The sequence below is a fragment of the Lepidochelys kempii genome, chromosome 9, assembly GCF_965140265.1.
Source record: "Lepidochelys kempii isolate rLepKem1 chromosome 9, rLepKem1.hap2, whole genome shotgun sequence".
NCBI classification, from domain to species: domain Eukaryota; kingdom Metazoa; phylum Chordata; order Testudines; family Cheloniidae; genus Lepidochelys; species Lepidochelys kempii.
Genome location: NC_133264.1, coordinates 99,765,395 through 99,785,702, shown reverse-complemented (window position 1 = coordinate 99,785,702; position 20,308 = coordinate 99,765,395). Strand labels below are relative to the sequence as shown.

At 40.3% G+C, this 20,308-nt stretch overlaps 1 protein-coding gene across 4 annotated transcripts in view; it reads left to right on the top strand.

Annotated features, from left to right (window-relative positions):
* Positions 1–20,308, top strand: part of STK26 (serine/threonine kinase 26) — a 54,407-nt gene that overhangs the window by 24,692 nt on the left and 9,407 nt on the right. For 3 of the 4 annotated variants that reach the window (XM_073358519.1, XM_073358520.1, XM_073358518.1), the window contains exons 3-6: positions 6,874–7,104; positions 17,385–17,441; positions 19,239–19,347; positions 19,452–19,609. In XM_073358519.1, coding sequence (XP_073214620.1) covers positions 6,874–7,104; positions 17,385–17,441; positions 19,239–19,347; positions 19,452–19,609 — 555 coding nt within the window. Of the gene's footprint in view, positions 1–6,873; positions 7,105–13,725; positions 13,824–17,384; positions 17,442–19,238; positions 19,348–19,451; positions 19,610–20,308 lie in introns of those variants that run through there. The other variant, XM_073358521.1, reaches the window with a different exon arrangement.

The window sequence follows — 20,308 nt, the reverse complement described above, 5'->3', positions numbered from 1 at the left end:
AAGCTGGACACTTATGTTTTTTGGCTGGCACTGAACCTGATACTGAAGGGGATTTTTGTTATCCCTCTCTGAGGGCAATGAGTAAGTATTGCTTAAGAGGGTGATGATCATCCTCTACTCAGGAAACCATCTCTTGTCTCTTCAATCTCTTGAATCTCCTTTTTGGAGGGAAGGTTATCAAGGGTTTGTAGTGAGGCAGCTTTAGTTGTTCATCAGGTCTTGGGTTTGTGACCCATACAGTCTGGTGTTAAACTTGCCTGTGATACAGAGCTTCTTGGTATTTGGTGATCCAGCTTCTGTGTTGATTCTCTCATGCTCTATGTTTGTCAGGTCACTGAGATAGTAGACAGATTCTACTGCATTTCTTCCAATGTCCAAGTGACACCCAGCTCTGTCTCCATTATATCAGATTCTGCAGTTGAATGCCTTAAGGGGAGGCCCTGATCCTGCATTGTGGTCTGTGGGGGTGCACTGCTGCACCATCACAGAGTTCCATGCACCTCGTTGCTTCACCTGGGTGGATCATAATGCAAGACTGGGGCTCTTAGTGTGATTGCAATTCCAGTTTGGATGGCGGAGGTTATCTGATAGACTCAGCGCAGACAAGACTCAGATGTGACATACGGAGTTGGTAATATTTTTACACAGAGTTTTTCATCCCTGAATCACAAAAGAGGGTCAGCGTTGTTTTACAGATGGGAAATGGAGGCGCAAAGATTAAGTGACTTGTGAAGATTGCCTCATTATAGAAGAAGTTTGTCTGCTGTCTGTTTGGATGAACCTGAAGTTGCGCTGGTGGGAATCTCTCATCAACTTCCCTAGTATGAACCCAGCTCTAGTTCTTGGGCCAATGAGCATCAGAGGACTTTCTAAAATGTGTATATATAATTATATTGTGTACCAGAGTTGTATTTGAATTCTGTGTTCTCATATGGCAGCCCAGACTGGTTGATGTCTCCTTCCAGCTGGTGGAGTTAGAAAAATGGCTTTTGCTGCTGTAGAGGATTTGCTATAAAACTTCTGCTAACTGCTCTGAGGCCTAGGCTATTTCCTTTCTCTTTCAGATTCTAAAGCTTGCTATGAACTCTCTTCTTCCAGAATATCTAAAGTATTTACATTATAGACAGATTCCCTGCCAGAGACTCTTTGAGTTACAAGAGTACAAAACAAGTAAATGACACTATTTTGTGACCAAATGAGACTTTCATAGAAATCTAAAGACTTCAGATATTCCTGTACAAAACACGCACCTTTTGTATTTTAGACATAAGCCACTGGAAATAGAAATACAAATGGAACCTTAATTATAAAATAGAGAACATTTGCCTTGTGATAGTCAAGTGAAATAAGACTGCCTGCTTGCCTTGGATGCAGAAGTCCAAGGTTAAAACTGATTTTTTATCCACAGACTGAATATAATACAAGTTTTCCTATTCTGTCTCGCGACTGTGCCTCATCCTTGACCTTGAGTGTCCACTTCCAGGCATGAGTAGGCAATTCGTTCTTCATGACCATCTAATCCTTGGAATCTGAGGCAGCTTTTATTCATTGACACCTGCTCGCTGAGTACTGGGCGGACACCCCAGCTCGTTTCATGTAAGGTATCCAATCCATTAGACTCAAAGCTGCATGTGTACACAGCTAAACCCCTGATGGTAGGGACTGTGCCACATAGAAGTGCTTTCCATACAGTGAAATACCTTCACCAGGAGCCATCTGCCTCCTGGCTGGGTGGAAGGTGGCTTGGAGGTTCTTCCCACTACTGTTTCTGCCTCCTGCTGAGCAGGTGAAGGAGGCTCCCAGCTCCTGCTGTTGGCACACTTCTTTCTGAGGCTCTCCTTCTCCCTTTTTGGTGCTGCTACAGCAATCTGGAAAACAGGTGGAGAGAGTTAAGGGAAGGAGAGGTTTCAACAAAGAAAATAACAGAACGCCACTAGCCATCAGCTTCAGCCCCCAACTAAAACCTCTCCAACGCATCATCAAGGATCTACAACCTATCCTGAAGGATGACCCATCACTCTCACAGATCTTGGGAGACAGGCCAGTCCTTGCTTACAGACAGCCCCCCAACCTGAAGCAAATACTCATGAGCAACCACATACCACACAACAGAACCACTAACCCAGGAACCTATCCTTGGCAACAAAGCCCGTTGCCAACTGTGCCCACATATCTATTCAGGGGACACCATCATAGGGCCACATCAGCCACACTGTCAGAGGCTCGTTCACCTGCACATCCACCAATGGGATAGATGCCATCGTGTGCCAGCAATGCCCCTGAGCCATGTACATTGGCCAAAGTGGACAGTCTCTAGGTAAAAGAATAAATGGACACAAATCAGACGTCAAGAATTATAACATTCAAAAATGAGTTGGAGAACACTTCAATCTCTTTGGTCACTCGATTACAGACCTAAAAGTGGCAATTCTTCAACAAAAAAACTTCAGAAACAGACTCCTATGAGAGACTGCTGAATTGGAATTAATTTGCAAACTGGATACAATTAACTTAGGCTTGAAAGACTAGGAGTGGATGGGTCATTACACAAAGCAAAACTATTTCCCCATGTCGTCGTCGCCCCCCCCCCTCGCCCCGTTCCTCAGACGTTCTTGTCAACTGCTGGAAATGGCCCACCTTGATGATCACTACAGAAAGTCGTCCCCCCCCCCCCACCCCACCCCCGCTCTCCTGCTGGTAATAGGTCACCTTACCTGGTCACTCTCGTTACAGTAAAAAGAAAAGGAGGACTTGTGGCACCTTAGAGACTGACTGTGAGCTGTAGCTCACGAAAGCTTATGCTCAAATAAATTTGTTAGTCTCTAAGGTGCCCCAAGTCCTTCTTTTCTTTTTGTGGATGCAGACTAACACGGCTGCTACTCTGAAACCTCTCATTACAGTGTATATGGTAACACCCATTGTTTCACATTCTCTGTGTATATAAATCTCCCCACTGTATTTTCCACTGAATGCATCTGATGAAGTGAGCTGTAGCTCACGAAAGCTTATGCTCAAATAAATTGGTTAGTCTCTAAGGTGCCACAAGTCCTTCTTTTCTTTTTAAGGGAAGGAGAAAAATTTTTGATTGGGTGGGAAGCTGTAGCAAAAAACCAAAACAAAACACCTGGGAAGCTAAGTGTTCTCGTTCCAGTTTCTTCGTTAAAAACAAAATGTAGTTCATTTCTCATGTCAATAGTCTCAGTTTGTAGGAAATTGGGCAGGCTGGTGCACTCAAAGCGGGTCTCTACAAAAAAAAAACTTGATAATCACAGGATTAAATCTGTCCGTCAACTAGAATGCCATCAGTTGTTCCTGACTGTCATCATATTTATTTGAAAGTACCAAAAAGAGAAATTTTAATCAAGTACTTTTAAAAAGTAATATAGACCCAGTTACTATGGTTCACCTAAGTCAGGGGTTCTCAAACTGGAGGTCGGGACCTCTCAGGGGGTCACAAGGTTAGTACATGGTGGGGTTATGAGCTATCAGCCTCCATCCATCCCAAATCCGACTTTTCCTCCAGCATTTATAATGGTGTTAAATATATTAAAAGGTGCTTTTAATTTATAAGGGGGTCGCTATGTGAAAGGGATCGCCAGTAAAAAAAAGTTTAAGAACCGTTGACCTCAGTGTTTTACCATCATGACAAGAACAAAATAATTAAGTCCAGCACGGGGAGATAGACTAATTCCCATCAGAATAGGGAAACCAGGTTATGTGCCTCTTCAGCAGCAATGATGAGGCACATGACTTCCCTAACATCTCAGAATAAGCGCTGAACCCATTTTCATACACCAAACATTCCTTTACTCAAAAAGCCTGGACTTCCTCCTCCGTCATAATATTTCACTTAGGTTAAGATTATAAGAAAAATAGTGTTCAAACAATTTTCAGTGTGGCTTCTGGGAAGCCCTGAAGGCAGTCCTTGAAATAGCATTCCTGAGAAGCCTTTCCCTACCTTGGCTACGCTGATAATACTGACTTATACTTTGTGGCAACCTAGTAACAGGTCCTGTACAGCGTTTTAGAAATGTGGCATTTCTTAGACACCTTAAAGGAGCTGAAATCTTTGTGAAACCTGCATGAGAGCCCATGTTTCTAACAGAAATGCACATGTAGACAAACCACCCCACCCCCCACAACCCGTTTTAAGAGGCAGACTACAGGACTTCATATTCCATGTAGCAGCAGATGAGTGCATGGGATTTTACAGGCTGCTAGAGTGATGATGTCCTGGCCCTGTGGAACTTGCAACCTAAACTTGGACACAAAGGACAGAAAACCACAGAATAATAAGAGGGTGGAAAAGATACTGGTATAAAAAATGCGGCTGTAGCTTGTCAAAGTGGGAGGTAAAATCTGCTGCTTTCAAATTGTTTTTTTAATCTAATATAGAACTAAGCTCCTTTTTGATACTATCAAGATTTATATCTAAACAGAAATGCATTTTTACATACTCTAGTTTTCTCTTTAAATTTTAGATTCACCTGTATTTTTAGTTATGGATTAGTGTTGACAGGCTTTGAAGAAATAAGTTTTTCAGGTGGGATGTGAATCAGAGGAGGATGGTGATTTGATGCAGAAATGGAGACTGTACCAAGTAAAAGGGGTAAAAAGTGATGAGTGTGGAAGAAAACTAAAAAGAAAAGGAGTACTAGTGGCACCTTAGAGACTAACCAATTTACTTGAGCATAAGCTTTCGTGAGCTACAGCTCACTTCATCGGGTGCAAGGCAGTGGCTCAATGGGAAGCTTGTCCAAAGCATTTTACTCATAGACACCTTAGTCCTTGGTGTCTGGTTTAGTGTTTCTTCTGCAATAGAGAATGACCTTATTAACACGCAGAGAGGTTTTGAATGGAAGTAAATGGGGCCTCCTTTCTACTTTTCATGGATTCCTTAGTCTCCATATTATAGTAATCTGATAACTGATAAAAAAGAAATATGCATTGTGTGAAAAATTGGACCGCCATAGGAAGTGTACCAAGAATGTAGCAAGGTTCAAAAAAGGTTTGAATATTTATAGGGATATCAAGAATCTCCAGAGTTGTCATTATTAGTATCCCTTCCAAAAATGTTGTCATTAAACTTCATGCTTTCAGGCTTACCCTAGTAGTTAGATTGCTTCTGTCCACACCGCCGCGGGGGGTGAGCCTCCCAACCCAGGTAGACAGACTTGTGTTAGTGGGGCTTGCGCTAGCAAGCTGAAAATAACTGTGTGGACATTGTCGCACTGACAGAGGCTCTGGCTAGCCACGCAGGCTGGGACCGAGGGGTTGGGGTAGGCTTGAGCTTGTGTGGCTCTCCTGAGCCTCCACTGGTGCCACAAAATTTGCACAGCTATTCTTAGCATGCTAACTTGAGCCTTGCGAGCATGAGTCTGTCTATCCAGTCTGGCAGTCTTGCTTCCAGCTGCAGTGTAGACATACCCTTAGAGACCAGGATGAGACCTCTTGTGGGGGGCAGATTATAAAACATCTGCCTATTGCAGATTTTGCACCTTTCTCTGAAGCACCTGTTGCTGGCCACTATCAGAGACAGGATGCTGGACTAGATGTTATAATCCCTGCTCCAAAGAGTTTATAGTCTATCTTTGTTCTGTGTTTGTACAGCTCTGAGCACAGTGGGGACCTGGTCCATGACTAGGGCTACTAGGCTTTCTGGTAATAAATAGTAGTAGACAGGTCTTGGGTGTGATCCACTATGGCAATTTCTATGCTCACCAAAGAGAGACTCATTGCCTCATGACCACATCTAAATGCTTTCTGTAAGACTGTCACACCTACGCATGGGAGCACCCAAATGGCCTGCAGCAGGTGGGAGGCAACAGACAGTGCAGTTGTTGGTCACCACAGCACTGTCTCTTGAAGCCCTGCTGTAGTTTTGCATGGCTGGCTAGGAGAAAAGTCTCCAGTCACTTTTCCACAAGCACCCAATGCTTTAGATTTGGTTGACTGACAAGAAAACATGGCTGTCCCAGTATTTGGACTGTGGTCTTATTCTGACTTCATGTACTGGCTTTCTACTGGGGGGGAGAGGGGTTAGTTTGTCTGTGACTTGGTTGTATGTTTAGTTTTGTTCTCAAGTGCAATATAAAATGTCACTCTTGCAACCAGTTTAAAGACGGAGAACTAAGACTAAATAACTATCTCAAATACAAGTATACGTTGTAATGCTGTAATCTACCTCATGTGAAATCTAGATGTGATCATTCAAAGTAGCACTAGTCTAGTCTGCTGCTGCCTGCCGTCTGAGACTGGAGATGGTGATTTTGGTTCCTGGTTCCCTTTGAAGCTAGTAGAGAATAGCCTGATTAGGCTAGAAACATGTACATTTGGGCCATGCATCCTACCTGCATCAGATGTGCTTTGCTCCATATATTGGCATGATCTTGTTTAAGTTCATTGCAGTGGTAGACTGTCCTGTAGACAGTGCCCTTTTTATTTTCCCAGATATTGATGATAGCACTTCTACTTGCCTTGGACTTCTAGACTTTCCCCAGCCTGTTGCATGACTATACAGTTGGAAATTTACATAGTGCCAACATTTCCTTTCGCCTTAGGGGATGTTTTATGGGGAAACTCAGAGGTTAATTTTCCTGCCTGCCTGGCTCCATCCTCTCTGTTGCTTATAGGAGCAGAGGGTCCGGCCCTTGCCTTTACTACACAAGATGTACTGTAACTAGTAGGTGAACAGAAGTTCAGCTTAACTTTCTGATAACAATGTACTAATGCATAGCATTACCACATAACTTTACCAGTGCCAGCCGGGGGTAATGTGGATGATCTGCTTTTTGGGGAATGAGGAGGGTTCGTCTTTGACAATAAGTAAAATAACTTGTTTACAATCTTTCCTTTCCTTTCCTTCTTTTATAGAACTATAGAGCAGATCCAGAAGAACTGTTCACAAAATTAGAACGCATTGGAAAAGGCTCATTTGGTGAAGTCTTTAAAGGAATTGATAATCGAACGCAGCAAGTGGTTGCTATAAAAATCATAGACCTTGAGGAAGCGGAAGATGAAATAGAGGACATACAGCAAGAGATTACTGTCTTAAGTCAGTGTGATAGTCCTTATGTAACAAAATACTACGGATCATATTTAAAGGTAATGTATACCGTTGCTCCAAGCTCCCTGGGAAAGTCTTAGCCTGTCTTCTAATTGTTTTGAAAGCAGCAAATTTAAGAAAATTCAAAGTTAAAGGAGTACTGTCCTGTCAACTTGAATTTTTTTGGAAAAAAGACTAAAAAAGTCATTTTCTGGCAGTGGGCAGAGCACCTGATCAGTATTGTGCTGTGGGCCTTTTTCAGTGCTTTCATTCAGGTTTTCTGATTCTGCTGCCAGTGGTTTTTTTAAGGGTCTTTTGAAATGTCCCAGAGCCACAGTAAAAAAAATTAAAAAGTGCTGGGGCTTGCCCCCTCCCAGCGACTCTGGGTTGCCTACAGGTGTCTTCCCTTCCATTGCCCTGGGCAGGCAGCACCACAGCATTGACGCCTGTCCCCCCGGCCCCGTATACTTGTCTCTCTGCATGGCTGCTCCTGCTACAGGAGTTGGCTTTGAGACAGAAGATCTCTACTGCCTCACCCAGGCCAGGATTCTGGCTCCTGTGAAGGGAGCTGAGCAGAGGATCTCTCCTGCTCCTACTGTTGCACTTGGCCTCTGGTATTATTTGCCCCATATAGAGGTCTCACATTCCATGGCCCTGAGGGGCTCTCTCAGATGTGTTCCTCTCTCCCCAAGCCATTTGCTCATTGGGTCTGGTGCTCGGGAAGAAAAGATGTCCTCATAGGCAAAATTTTGATGCTACAGAAGCTCTCCTATTACAGGTAAATACTAATCAAGGTTTTAGGACAAGTGTGTACATGAGTAGTGCGTGGGTGCTGTTTTCAGCTAGTGCATGAGACAGGAAATGACCATTAGCAAAACAGTAGAACTGCCTATACACACAGTGCTGTCAAATGCACAAAATAAGCAAACTAGAGGAAAGTTAGGGAAATCTCTCTTCTGCTTACTTTTCAGTTTTACTAAATGTTACTTAGTGACCTATCAGGTACAAAATTTTTAGACAGAAATGTGATTGATTGTTTTTAATGTTACCAAGATCCTTTTTAAGACTGAAGCCATTGGCAACATTCTAAAGGAGTGGCTCTTTTTAGTAAAGCCAGCAGGTTAGCTCAGACTCTGTTTAGGGCATTCTTGAAATTCAGATTGTTCCAAAGACAGTAACTGGTTTCTTCAAGGTGTTGCACTATTGCATGAGCTCTGTCTCTTTAAGAGCATTGATATAGGAGTAGGTTATTTGGAGAACTAGTTCTAATGTAGTATTCACGTTTTCTCTTTTGGTTTAAGTTGTCAAAACATCCTAATCTAACTTATCTACTAAATGCCTACGGCTTTTAAAAATTGTGTACTCCAAGGATCTGATGCTTGGTTTGACCCACATATAAAGCCATGGAAGCTTTGTTTCCTTGGCTGTTCCCTATTCCATGGCCTTGCTTCCCCCATCAGAAGTGGAGATACGACGTCAGTGATGGTTTTCTTCAGCTGCCTTGTTCTACCTTGTTCTTAAAGGGTGTAATTACTGGTGTATGGCAATAAGGCTCCGAGGAGGAGCTGAGCTTGCCCACTCATGTTCTGTTGTCTTAGCAGCAGCAGGTTCTTCCCCAACTGGCTGTGAATCAGGCTGGGAAATCCCCATTAGAGCAATTTTATGGGTACTGCTATAGCAATCTGCCCCCAATTCCTTATTTCCCTATGCATACCTATGTCCGGAGTGTCATCCAGCCGTGAATCTGTCAAACTTAGCCTTCTGAGTTTTAGGCACCCAGAAGGCCTGATATTTGCCCTGAAGAGCAAACAGATAAAGATAAGTGTGTTGGTGAAAATCCTCTACTTTTGAGTTGTCAGATATCTCCATGGTACATAGTTTTCACAAACTCTAAACATAGAAATAATTTACTTTTAAAAAAAAAAAAAGTTAGTTTTGTAAGCCGTGGATTTGAAAGAGTGTGGAAAGCTGTCTCTTTTTGTACTCATGCTGGTTTTTAAAAAAATAGGTATTAGGAAAAAAACAGACCCCAGATCTGGGAAAGCTAAATGTGATTTATACCTTCTGTATTCATGAGCTGCTGCTGCTTTTTTTTTCTTTTTTTTAAATGTAGGCACACCCATCAGTAGCCTTGAAGGGTCTAACTCAAACTTGTCCTAGGCATTGTTACTCAAATCTTTCACACTTTAGTATCTTCCTCTTTTCACACAGTAGTATGAAGGTCAGGGGGGAATCTTCCCTCAATGCTCTAGCAGTTGTAAACTTTTGGCTGAAATTAGCTTAATATTTTTATTCAAAAAATTCCTGGCAAATACAGAACTACCATTGTGGCAATATTTTCCACTCCAGCATGAGTTGCCTTCAGTTTTCCATTACTATAATGACTCAGTAAATTCTGAAGTCTTTAAAGATTAATCCTAGCCTTATAGCTGCTCTTCAGACTTCCCAAATTCTCTTCAGGAAAAAAATAAACTTCTCTATATTGTCTGGAGGGTTTTTTGTAGTTTGGTTACTGTCTAGCTCCTTCTTGAGAAATTCCTTTAAGAATGGGATCAACAAAGATTTTTCTCCTCCAGCTTGACTAGCATGTTCAGTAGCTTCACGGGCTGACTGCTTCCTGCAGTTAGATGAGTAAATACATCCACATATGTGAGAGGGAGAGAGACTGTTACCTCAAAGGGACTCTGTCAATACAGTTTGTTTTTAAAATTAACACATTTCAGAAGAAAAACTCTGATAGGATCCCTTTAAATGATGTCTTGGTTTAGAAAAAAAAAATTAAGGGTTTTGTTACTCCCCAACTACTAATTACAGGGATCTTTTCTGCAGGAGACAGAAAGTTACTGACTACCCAAGGAAGTAGTGGCATAGAGTGGGCACAGTGTTGCCAAATGGAGTAAACATTTTTTGCTACGTTTTAGTTTTAGTAATTACAGGCGTTTTTAGAAGGAAATGGGACTTCCATACTGATATCTTTTTTAATGACTTGGTATCTGCCACAGATCATTGTCTTATTCCAACAATGGTTATTGCGCCAGAAAAACCTTAGTGAGATGGTGCTTTTCTGGTGCTTTAGATAACTATTTAGATTTAGGGAAACTGAGACACAGTAAAATGCTTGTGGTTGTAAACTAAAAAGGATTTTTAATATAAAGGTATAAACAAACCTTAAAGCAATGTAAATATGTTTTAACACCTCTTGTTGCAACAAGTGTGATATACTGGCTCCATGGAAGCCAGTGAGGCAAGGATTTCACCCAAAGCGCTGAAATAACATTATCACAAGTATCTGTATTGATGAAAAATGTATTCATTTTGTATTTAGAGATCAGCAGAAATAATCCTGGAAACAGAAGTTTTATTTTGGATCTTAAACTTTAGCACTATATTTGTGTTCTTACTAAACGAAAAGATTGAATTCCCATTACCCCCAAGCTTGCTGTTTTCTTCTAAATCCAGAAAAAAAAAGACTAAATTGACCATTATTCGAGTTCCCTAATAAAGAGAATAATGCCATCGTGTATCCAGTCTCTGACTGGTGAAGGTTCTGAATACATGGGTGTCCAGTAGAACCTTAGAGGGTAGGGTCTTTCTAGCCAATCCACCTTCCTTCAAGTCATGCCTACGAACTAGATGGTAATCTAAACTGGTTTCTATTTTTAAATGTGATTTTTTTCCTTCCTAAACGTGAAAACTGCTGACATTAGAAGTCCCTTGTATGTTGGGGTTTGTCTCTATTAAAAAGCTTGCACCAATTAAACTGAAGTGTTTTAAAAATGGCAGTGAACACTCCTAATGTAGATATATTTAAACTGACTTAATTCACACTTCAACTGGTTCAGCTTAGTTCAGTAATACAGACCAGGTCTTGGTCCCTAGATGCTATTTGAAAAATGTTGCAAATGACATACACAAGGGTCCTAACACTTCATGGGCTCGCTGTCACTTCCATTCGTATAGAAAAAGGGGAATTGAGTCTGGGCGACTGGAATTAAGGGTGAGAGAAGTAACTGCAGATGAGTTCCCTTTTTTCAGAGAACACAGAATTTTGCTTTTGTCCTGCAACTTTGTGTGATTGCTTATAATAAACCTGCTTTTTAAAAAGCTATTTATATCATATAGATCAGTTTGGCATGTTGACAAATACAGCATCAATTATTCCTTGAAACACAGCATATTTGAACTGTCAATTGAGTTTAGCATATGAAGAAAAACATAACATGAAAATATTTTGAAATTAACAAGATGTGTGCTAACTGTGGGGGATTTATTTTTAATCCTTCTCACGTCTCATCCTCCGTGTACTTAGATTTTAAGCTTTTCAAAACAGGCATCTTCTCTTCTGCACTGGATCCTTTACAGTGTGTGTTTTTGCAGCTCGGGAGGCCGAACCAGACCTGTGACTGACAGGAAGGGAGTGGCCCAGCCTCTGACTGCGCTGCTGGTTTTATCTTGTTAGCTGCAATTAGGTTTTTCCAGATTCTTCCTGCTGCAGAGCAGAAACTGAAACAAAAATGGGTGTCTTTATTCATACTATTCGACTTAGTGTATTTTAAACTTTTGCTGGGCTATGTAGACTCTTTCTATAAGCTCCTCTTATACAGAGTTAACTGGCTGCACAAGGTCTACAGCTTGCATATCTGACTGAAAGTATGGACAGATGACCACCAGGAGTACTGCATGTCTTGTTTTTAAACTTGTCCAACTGTTAGACATTTTAGTCTTTAAAACTATGAGTATAAGATAAGCTCTGCTTCCTTAGTGACTCTTGAGGTGAAATTGAATCCAGTTTCCAGACATTGTGACAAAGGAGCAGACCCTTAAACGAACCAAAATTTTTGAAGTAGAAACAGTTGTCTTCATCTGTGGGGTTACTTATTAATTTTCCTTGAAACATGGAGAAAAACTTCTAGTTGCTATTGAAAAGGGGTACTTGTGGCACCTTAGAGACTAACCAATTTATTTGAGCGTGAGCTTTCGTGAGCTACAGCTCACTTCATCGGATGCATAACGACTTTCTCACTTTCTGATCCATGAATGCTTAATTGTGCAGCCTCCCTGCTGTATTAAAAAAGTTTTTACATGTAATAAGTTTTTTAAATTTGTAGTATAATTTTATCCCTTTATATGATAGTGTAGAGTAGATTACAGGGATTGGATTTGTCTGATAACCAGTACTTTCATAGCATTATAAAAAACAGAGATTCAAGCACTTACGATTGTAGAGAGAACCTTCCAAAGTAGACCATGTAAAACAATGCAGTGAAAGCTGCCTGATAGGAAGACAACTGAAAAATAGACAGCTGAGAGATGTCTGTCATCTCAGTGAGGCTTTTTCTGAAGCCTGATCATTCAAATGTCAAAATTATAAACTATCACTTCCAATCAAAGCCTGCAAGAAAGGGATAATAGTCCTATAAGAGCTGCAAGTCTGCATGTAGCATCATCTTAGCAATACAAGCAGATGAAGCTTGGGAGAGTATCTCCACTTATTTTCAGTCTGACCCTGTAGATATAAATCTTCTCTGGAGCTAGATGATTATAAAATAGTTGCTTGATGGTGTTTCTCCTCCTCACCAACCCTCATGCTGGAAGCTAGAAATCAAATGTTTGATTCTGTAGTTCCTATCATGGCCAACACTTACTCATTTTTATTCGAGACTAAGACCAGCTTTATGTTATCTGCAGTTAATACTGGTTTAATTTGTAGTATTATTATTTACACTTGTTAGCACCCAGAGACTCCAGTCACAATTGAGGCCTCATTGTACTAGGTGCAGTACAAGAACATACAAAGACACGCCTCTTGCCCCACAGCATGTACATATGCATGCTCTTTCTATATTTCTATATTTTCTTGGCCTAAAATAGCTGGAAAGAAGGATTCTCGCATGCCTGGGTGAAAATTAGACATGCTCAGTTATACTGTGTAGTAGCGATTTCTTTGAGACATTATTTTAAAAACAGAGCACTTATTCATTTTCGCTATTTGGTGTTTTCAAATAGCAGTAAAATCCATCCAAACATATCTGTGAGACCACAGTGTTTGCCTGAAATTTGAGTTCATTACAAGTTTTTCCCAACTTACATAAACTTGGGCTTTATGAATAGTGCTAAAATTAGCGAGCCCTTCCCTGCTGATCTCATAATATTGGAATAGACTCATAACATAAATGCTGGTTGTTTTTTTTTTAATTCATTATGTCTTAACAAAATGTACCCTGTTCAGTAACTGGACATGGTGCATTCAAAAACTGCACCTTTATTTGCTTGTTGGGTTTCCTTTAGATATTTATCAATATTCAGGAAATGGAGCAAGGGAAAAGCCAACAGAGAGCATAGAAAGGCTTTTGAAAGTAATGATGTCATAAGCTGGGCTAGTGCAAGTAAATGAATTCCTTGAGATCTACACAGCATATTGTAATATTGTAAATTGACTTATTTTTGTTGTTTTCTTACTAATGGTGTGGTTTTTTAATCCGAATGTAGTGGGTATCTTCTTCACCACCCCAATATTTACAAGAACTGCAGCCCATAGAATTTGCTCATATCTTAACACTTGAGTCTTTTTTCAGGGAAGTGTAGGAAAAAATGGAATTAAATGTTTGAAATTGTATGTTAGTAGATCTGACATCAGATTCTTGCTCTTTATATGAACCAACCATCTTCTGAAACTACAGACGAAGGGCTACCTCAGCATCCACAAATGATTGTCTTAAGAACTTCTGACTTCCTGTACATGGAACTTCAGAGTGATTACTCAATATTGAAGAATCTGGTACTGTAATACATGGGCATCTTAACCCATTAAAAGCCAAGAATTTCTAGGCTATCACCAAAATTTATGAACTGTGAGTTGAGGATGAAATGGGCCTTCAACTGGTGCTAGTGGGGTCTGCTAGGTTGCTGAGAAGCAAGTTCTCAAGAATGCACAAATGAAAGGTGTATCTTAATATTATTATATTTGACTTCTGAATGGACTCTTTATCTTGAATTGTATGTAAACAATTATTTGCCTTGGTCTAAGGTCCAGGATTAGTTTTCTCCTGGATCACATTATGTAGGACTGCTTTGCATTACAGTAGGAGAGCCACTTACACAGAGCCAGAATGACTTTACTGTGGGAGTGTCTCAAATATGCTAAAAGAAAAGGAGTACTTGTGGCACCTTAGAGACTAACCAATTTATTTGAGCATAAGCTTTCGTGAGCTACAGCTCACTTCATCGGATGCATACTGTGGAAAGTATAGAAGATCTTTTTCTATACACACAAAGCATGAAAAAATACCTCCTCCCACCCCACTCTCCTGCTGGTAATAGCTTATCTAAAGTGATCACTCTCCTTACAATGTGTATGATAATCAAGGTGGGCCATTTCCAGCACAAATCCAGGGTTTAACAAGAACATCTGGGTGGGGGGTAGGAAAAAACAAGGGGAAATAGGTTACTTTGCATAATGACTTAGCCACTCCCAGTCTCTATTCAAGGCTAAGTTAATTGTATCCAATTTGCAAATGAATTCCAATTCAACAGTTTCTCGCTGGAGTCTGGCTTTGAAGTTTTTTTGTTGTAATATAGCAACTTTCATGTCTGTAATCGCGTGACCAGAGAGATTGAAATGTTCTCCGACTAGTTTATGAATGTTATAATTCTTGACATCTGATTTGTGTCCATTTATTCTTTTACGTAGAGACTGTCCAGTTTGACCAATGTACATGGCAGAGGGGTATTGCTGGCACATGATGGCATCTATCACATTGGTGGATGTGCAGGTGAACGAGCCTCTGATAGTGTGGCTGATGTTATTAGGCCCTGTGATGGTGTCCCCTGAAGAGATATGTGGGCACAGTTGGCAACGGGCTTTGTTGCAAGGATAGGTTCCTGGGTTAGTGGTTCTGTTGTGTGGTATGTGGTTGTTGGTGAGTATTTGCTTCAGGTTGGGGGGCTGTCAGTAGGCAAGGACTGGCCTGTCTCCCAAGATTTGTGAGAGTGTTGAGTCATCCTTCAGGATCATAGAATCATAGAATATCAGGGTTGGAAGGGACCTCGGGAGGTCATCTAGTCCAACCGTCTGCTCAAAAGCAGGACCCATCCCCAATTAAATCATCCCAGCCAGGGCTTTGTCAAGCCTGACCTTAAAAACGTCTAAGGAAGGAGATTCCACCACGCAACGCATTCCAGTGTTTCACCACCCTCCTAGTGAAAAAGTTTTTCCTAATATCCAACCTAAACCTCCCCCAGGATAGGTTGTAGATCCTTAATAATGCGTTGGAGGGGTTTTAGTTGGGGGCTGAAGGTGACGGCTAGTGGCGTTCTGTTATTTTCTTTGTTAGGCCTTTCCTGTAGTAGGTGACTTCTGGGAACTCTTCTGGCTCTATCAATCTGTTTCTTCACTTCTGCAGGTGGGTATTGTAGTTGTAAGAATGCTTGATAGAGATCTTGTAGGTGTTTGTCTCTGTCTGAGGGGTTGGAGCAAATGCGGTTGTATCGTAGAGCTTGGGTGTAGACGATGGATCGTGTGATATGGTCTGGGTGAAAGCTGGAGGCATGTAGGTAGGAATAGCGGTCAGTAGGTTTCCGGTATATGATGGTGTTTAGGTGCCCATCACTTATTAGCACCGTAGTGTCCAGGAAGTGGATCTCTTGTGTGGACTGGACCAGGCTGAGGTTGATGGTGGGATGGAAATTGTTGAAATCATGGTGGAATTCCACAAGGGCTTCTTTTCCATGGGTCCAGATGATGAAGATGTCATCAATATAGTGCAATTAGAGTAGGGGCGTTATGGGACGAGAGCTGAGGAAGCGTTGTTCTAAGTCAGCCATAAAAATGTTGGCATACTGTGGGGCCATGCAGGTACCCATAGCAGTGCTGCTGATATACCTTCAGCAGGAGAGTGGGTTTGTGTGTGTGTGTGTGTGGGGGGGGGGGGTGAGAAAACCTGGATTTGTGCTGGAAATGGCCCAACTTGATTATCATACACATTGTAAGGAGAGTGATCACTTTAGATAAGCTATTACCAGCAGGAGAGTGGGGTGGGAGGAGGTATTTTTTCATGCTTTGTGTGTATATAAAAAGATCTTCTACACTTTCCACAGTATGCATCCGATGAAGTGAGCCATAGCTCACGAAAGCTTATGCTCAAATAAATTGGTTAGTCTCTAAGGTGCCACAAGTCCTCCTTTTCTTATTGCGAATACAGACTAACACGGCTGTTACTCTGAAACCTGTCAGATATGCTAGGCACTGTATAAAGTTGTAGGAAGAGACAAGCTCGTTTTCAAAGAGTTTAGGTACATTATTTAGCTACTGGTGTTCTCTCTGGTTGAAGGCTCTTTTCTACATCAGAGTGCACATGAGCCATACAGCAATAGCCAAGTAATGCACACGAAAATTGTTTCTGGTGAGCCTATTTCAGATGGCACCAATAGTTCTTAGCTCCTGAGAACTAAGATGTCTCATTTGTTGCCAAACCTGACCAATTACGTTGGAGCACAGAAGACTTAGTTGTCTGATTTGCTTTATAGATGACTGGATCCATCTGAAGCAACAGTTTTTTAGTCTGTGGCTTACTGGTGTACCTGCATCTGGCAGCAACATCCACTTCTTGTTGCTGTTTACAAGAGCATGCTCAATCTCTCAACTTCTGTGGAAGGGGTTTTTGAGAGTCATGCAGAATATAGCACTCAAATGGGATTTTTACTTTTGTGTACTGACTGAATATATACAAAAACACACTGTTTGAATCTAATTTGAATGACAGTAGCCATGTCAGAGTCACAAAAATATTCAACCTTTGTAATTCCTTACAATTCAGTATGTGGTTTTTGACTCAAGTGATATATTTCAATAAATTTCATTCAAGTGTGTGCTGAAAATGTGTGTGGTCCTTTTATTGTCATGTTACTAATTTTTAGTGCAAAAGCCTAGAACTGAAAAGAAGTGGATATTTTAGCTTAATTCTGGTGGTGCTGAAAAAGATTTTTAAAAATGTTTTCCTGTTTGTTAAACCACATTGCTTCAGCTAATAGGACCGTAGATATCAAATATGAAAAGTTACTATTGTGCTCTAGAAATAGAAATAAAATTAATTTTCTTTGGTAGCCTGAGCATTCTTGTAGGAAATGCTACTGCCTGTTAGGGTCTCTTGCCAAAGATAATGAAGAATAACTTTATAGTTACTGGACTGTTGCATTTGGGGAGGGGTCTGTTGTTTAGGTACACTGTGTTAATAGTACCTTGAAATAAGTGATAGTGTTTTCCAGTGCAGTAAAAATAATTCTTTACAACGTTCAAACCATTTTATGTGTCTAGTCTCTCACCATATTTCTTTATTTATAGGGCACAAAGTTATGGATAATAATGGAATACTTGGGTGGAGGATCAGCTTTAGATCTTGTAAGTATTATAATTTAGTGCAGCTTGTTGGCTTCTTAAAGTAGTACTTAAACTATTTTTCTTATTAAGCAGAGGAACCTAATAATACTTGAAGAGCGTGGTCCCTGTTGGAAAAAGTAATCTGTCATCTCCATTCCAAAGTGGTGATCTAGTGAAGAAAAATGTGTCTTTAACTAAAGATTATTTAGATGTTGGCTGTTTGTGCTCATCTTTGGGTTCATATCCACTCTCATTCTTTATGCCAGCAGTCAGTTGTGCATTTGTATATCTTCTTACGAAGTTTGGACTCTGGAGGTAGTTAACGTTGTTTTAGTCCTGCTGTATGACATTCCTAAAAGTGTGAATATGTGCACTGGTTATGCTAAACGACTTTTCCTACTCAATGAGTTTGCATTAAGGTTTGTTATTTCACTGTCTCTAAATGCTGAGAAATGGTGTAAAGTTTTGTAACTTACCATATCATTTTTTTTCAAATTGGTTTTATTAGGAAAATTTTTATCCTTGCTTCCTTTTTTCAAAGCAGAATATTTATTACACTTCAGTACATAAAATGTTTCTTTTGGAGTGGGTCTCAGGAATGTTGTGTGCACACAGAGTGTAGTTAATATTAAATGGTAAAACTGAGTTGGGTTTTCTGTTTTCAACAGTTTAAATTTAAACATACAAAGTGCCTTTTTCTTAAGATAGATGTAGCAGTCATGAAAGAAGCAGCTTAGGAGGTATGAGAAGAGCACAGTCCTCTGTGTGGCAATGTGTGGTTTCCCCAGTAGAGCTGTACCTCAGCTGCGAACTTGAGAAGACCTGCCCTTTCTTGTAAGATCATAGAGCCACAGTGCTTCTGCTTCTTAGGCTCTGGAATTTGAGGACCAATTCTGTAGTACCGTAGATCATTTTTTTCCAGATGTTCATTACAAAGCGGGCATGTGCTTAACTTTTTTACAAGTGGTCCCTATGACTTTTTATTTAAACTTGTTTATGGAATTCGGAGGTAATAGCTCAACAACTAGAACAAAAAAACATAGTGAAAGTCTTAGTGAACAATTGCCCAAAGCTCTGGAACTAAGCTGTTTATTAACCCAAAAAAAAAAAAAAAAGACACTTTTAGCCATTGTGGTGGTTTGAGAAATTTTTCAAAAGTGTGAGCCAGGTGTAAATGGATGCATTGTTTGTGGAATCTGCAGAAATCATGAAACAGCCCTCACTTTCCCTATTGGCAAAATCTCCACTTACTCTCTACAACCTTTTCTACAATATGGTGATATAAAAAAATCTGCAACAAATTAAAAACATTGGGACAATGAAATTAATGGAATTGAATATCAAAATAAATAATGCAAAGCCTGTACTATTTGTAGTGGTTTTTCATGTTTAAGTGGATTGTAAAAGGTAAAACCTCAGGTTCTTTGATGGGGTACAGAATTTCTAGTTTGTAAGTGCTGCAGAAACCAGGAACTTTTGCAGTTAACACCAGTTTTCAAAGTAGTCCATGGCTGGGTGTGGAGAGTCTTGTCTACTGTATAGACCCTTTTACCATTTAAACATTCTTTAAGTTATGTAGCAGTACTGCTGTGAGTGTTACCAACCTGCTAGTATCCCTTTCTGCAGTACCCGTGTCCCAGTATGTTTAATCTACATATATAACGAATCTTTTCATCTTGTGCACTCTGTTAAAGACACTTCCTATAGCAAAAAAGCTGAAGTTTCAAATGTACTGTAACTGCATTTTAATAAATGACAAGGCAGGGATTAAGGATAAGATCGGGAATATTGTTTTAATTTTAATGTTTCCCTCTAAAGCTACGGGCTGGTCCGTTTGATGAATTCCAGATTGCTACTATGTTAAAGGAAATCTTGAAAGGTCTAGACTACCTACACTCGGAGAAGAAAATTCACAGGGATATAAAAGGTGCATAAAACTTTAAATATTAACTTAATGTCTTTTAAAGTAATAGGAGCAGTGTGATAAACTACATTTGACTTCACCTCTTTTCCGTTCCCTCCACCCTCCAGCTGCCAATGTCTTGTTGTCAGAGCAAGGAGATGTTAAACTTGCTGATTTTGGAGTTGCTGGGCAGCTGACGGATACACAAATTAAGAGGAATACCTTTGTAGGCACACCATTTTGGATGGCCCCTGAAGTTATACAGCAGTCGGCTTATGACTCAAAAGTAAGTATTACTATAGAAATTGTTCTCTTATAAAGGCAGCTTCAGAAGAAATTAGCTTAACTTCTGCTTTTTGGCTAGATCAGTCTTGGTAAAGTACCCTTTAAGCTACACAGAGTTTTGAATTGTATGTAAATTACAAATCATTTAGTCATATTATATTTTATTATAGAACTGTAATAGTCATGTGACTGACATCTTCATTTTATTTCCACACACCGTAATGACAAGTAGGTGTTTGTGTAAGCACTTAATTCACATCTGTCATAGCTTGAGTGATAGACCTATGAGATTATGGAAAGTTTGCCGGTGAATAACTTATATAAAATGGTCAAAGAAAGCACGTGGAAACCTCCAGGTAAACTCTGTATACTGCATAAATAAAGACGGCACAGTCCTACCTCTGCAAAAGTGTGAGAGCTCTAGTAGGGTTCATGAAAAGCCACCGAGTTGGAAATTGTCATTTTAGATTAATTTCTTTGGCACAAATCCCCCCAGGATACTGTCAAGGTGCGAGATGTTTTTGTTTCCATTCCGTGCTCTATTATTGCTATTGCAATCTAAAGGGAAACTTTCAAAGATTTAAAAATGACCAGTGAGAACCTGCTTTTCAAAAGGAGCAGAGTGAAAAATGGTGACTGAGAATTTACTGCTCCATTAGCTTCTAAAGGCATTGCAGTCTTTGCAGGAGTTTCCAGAGTG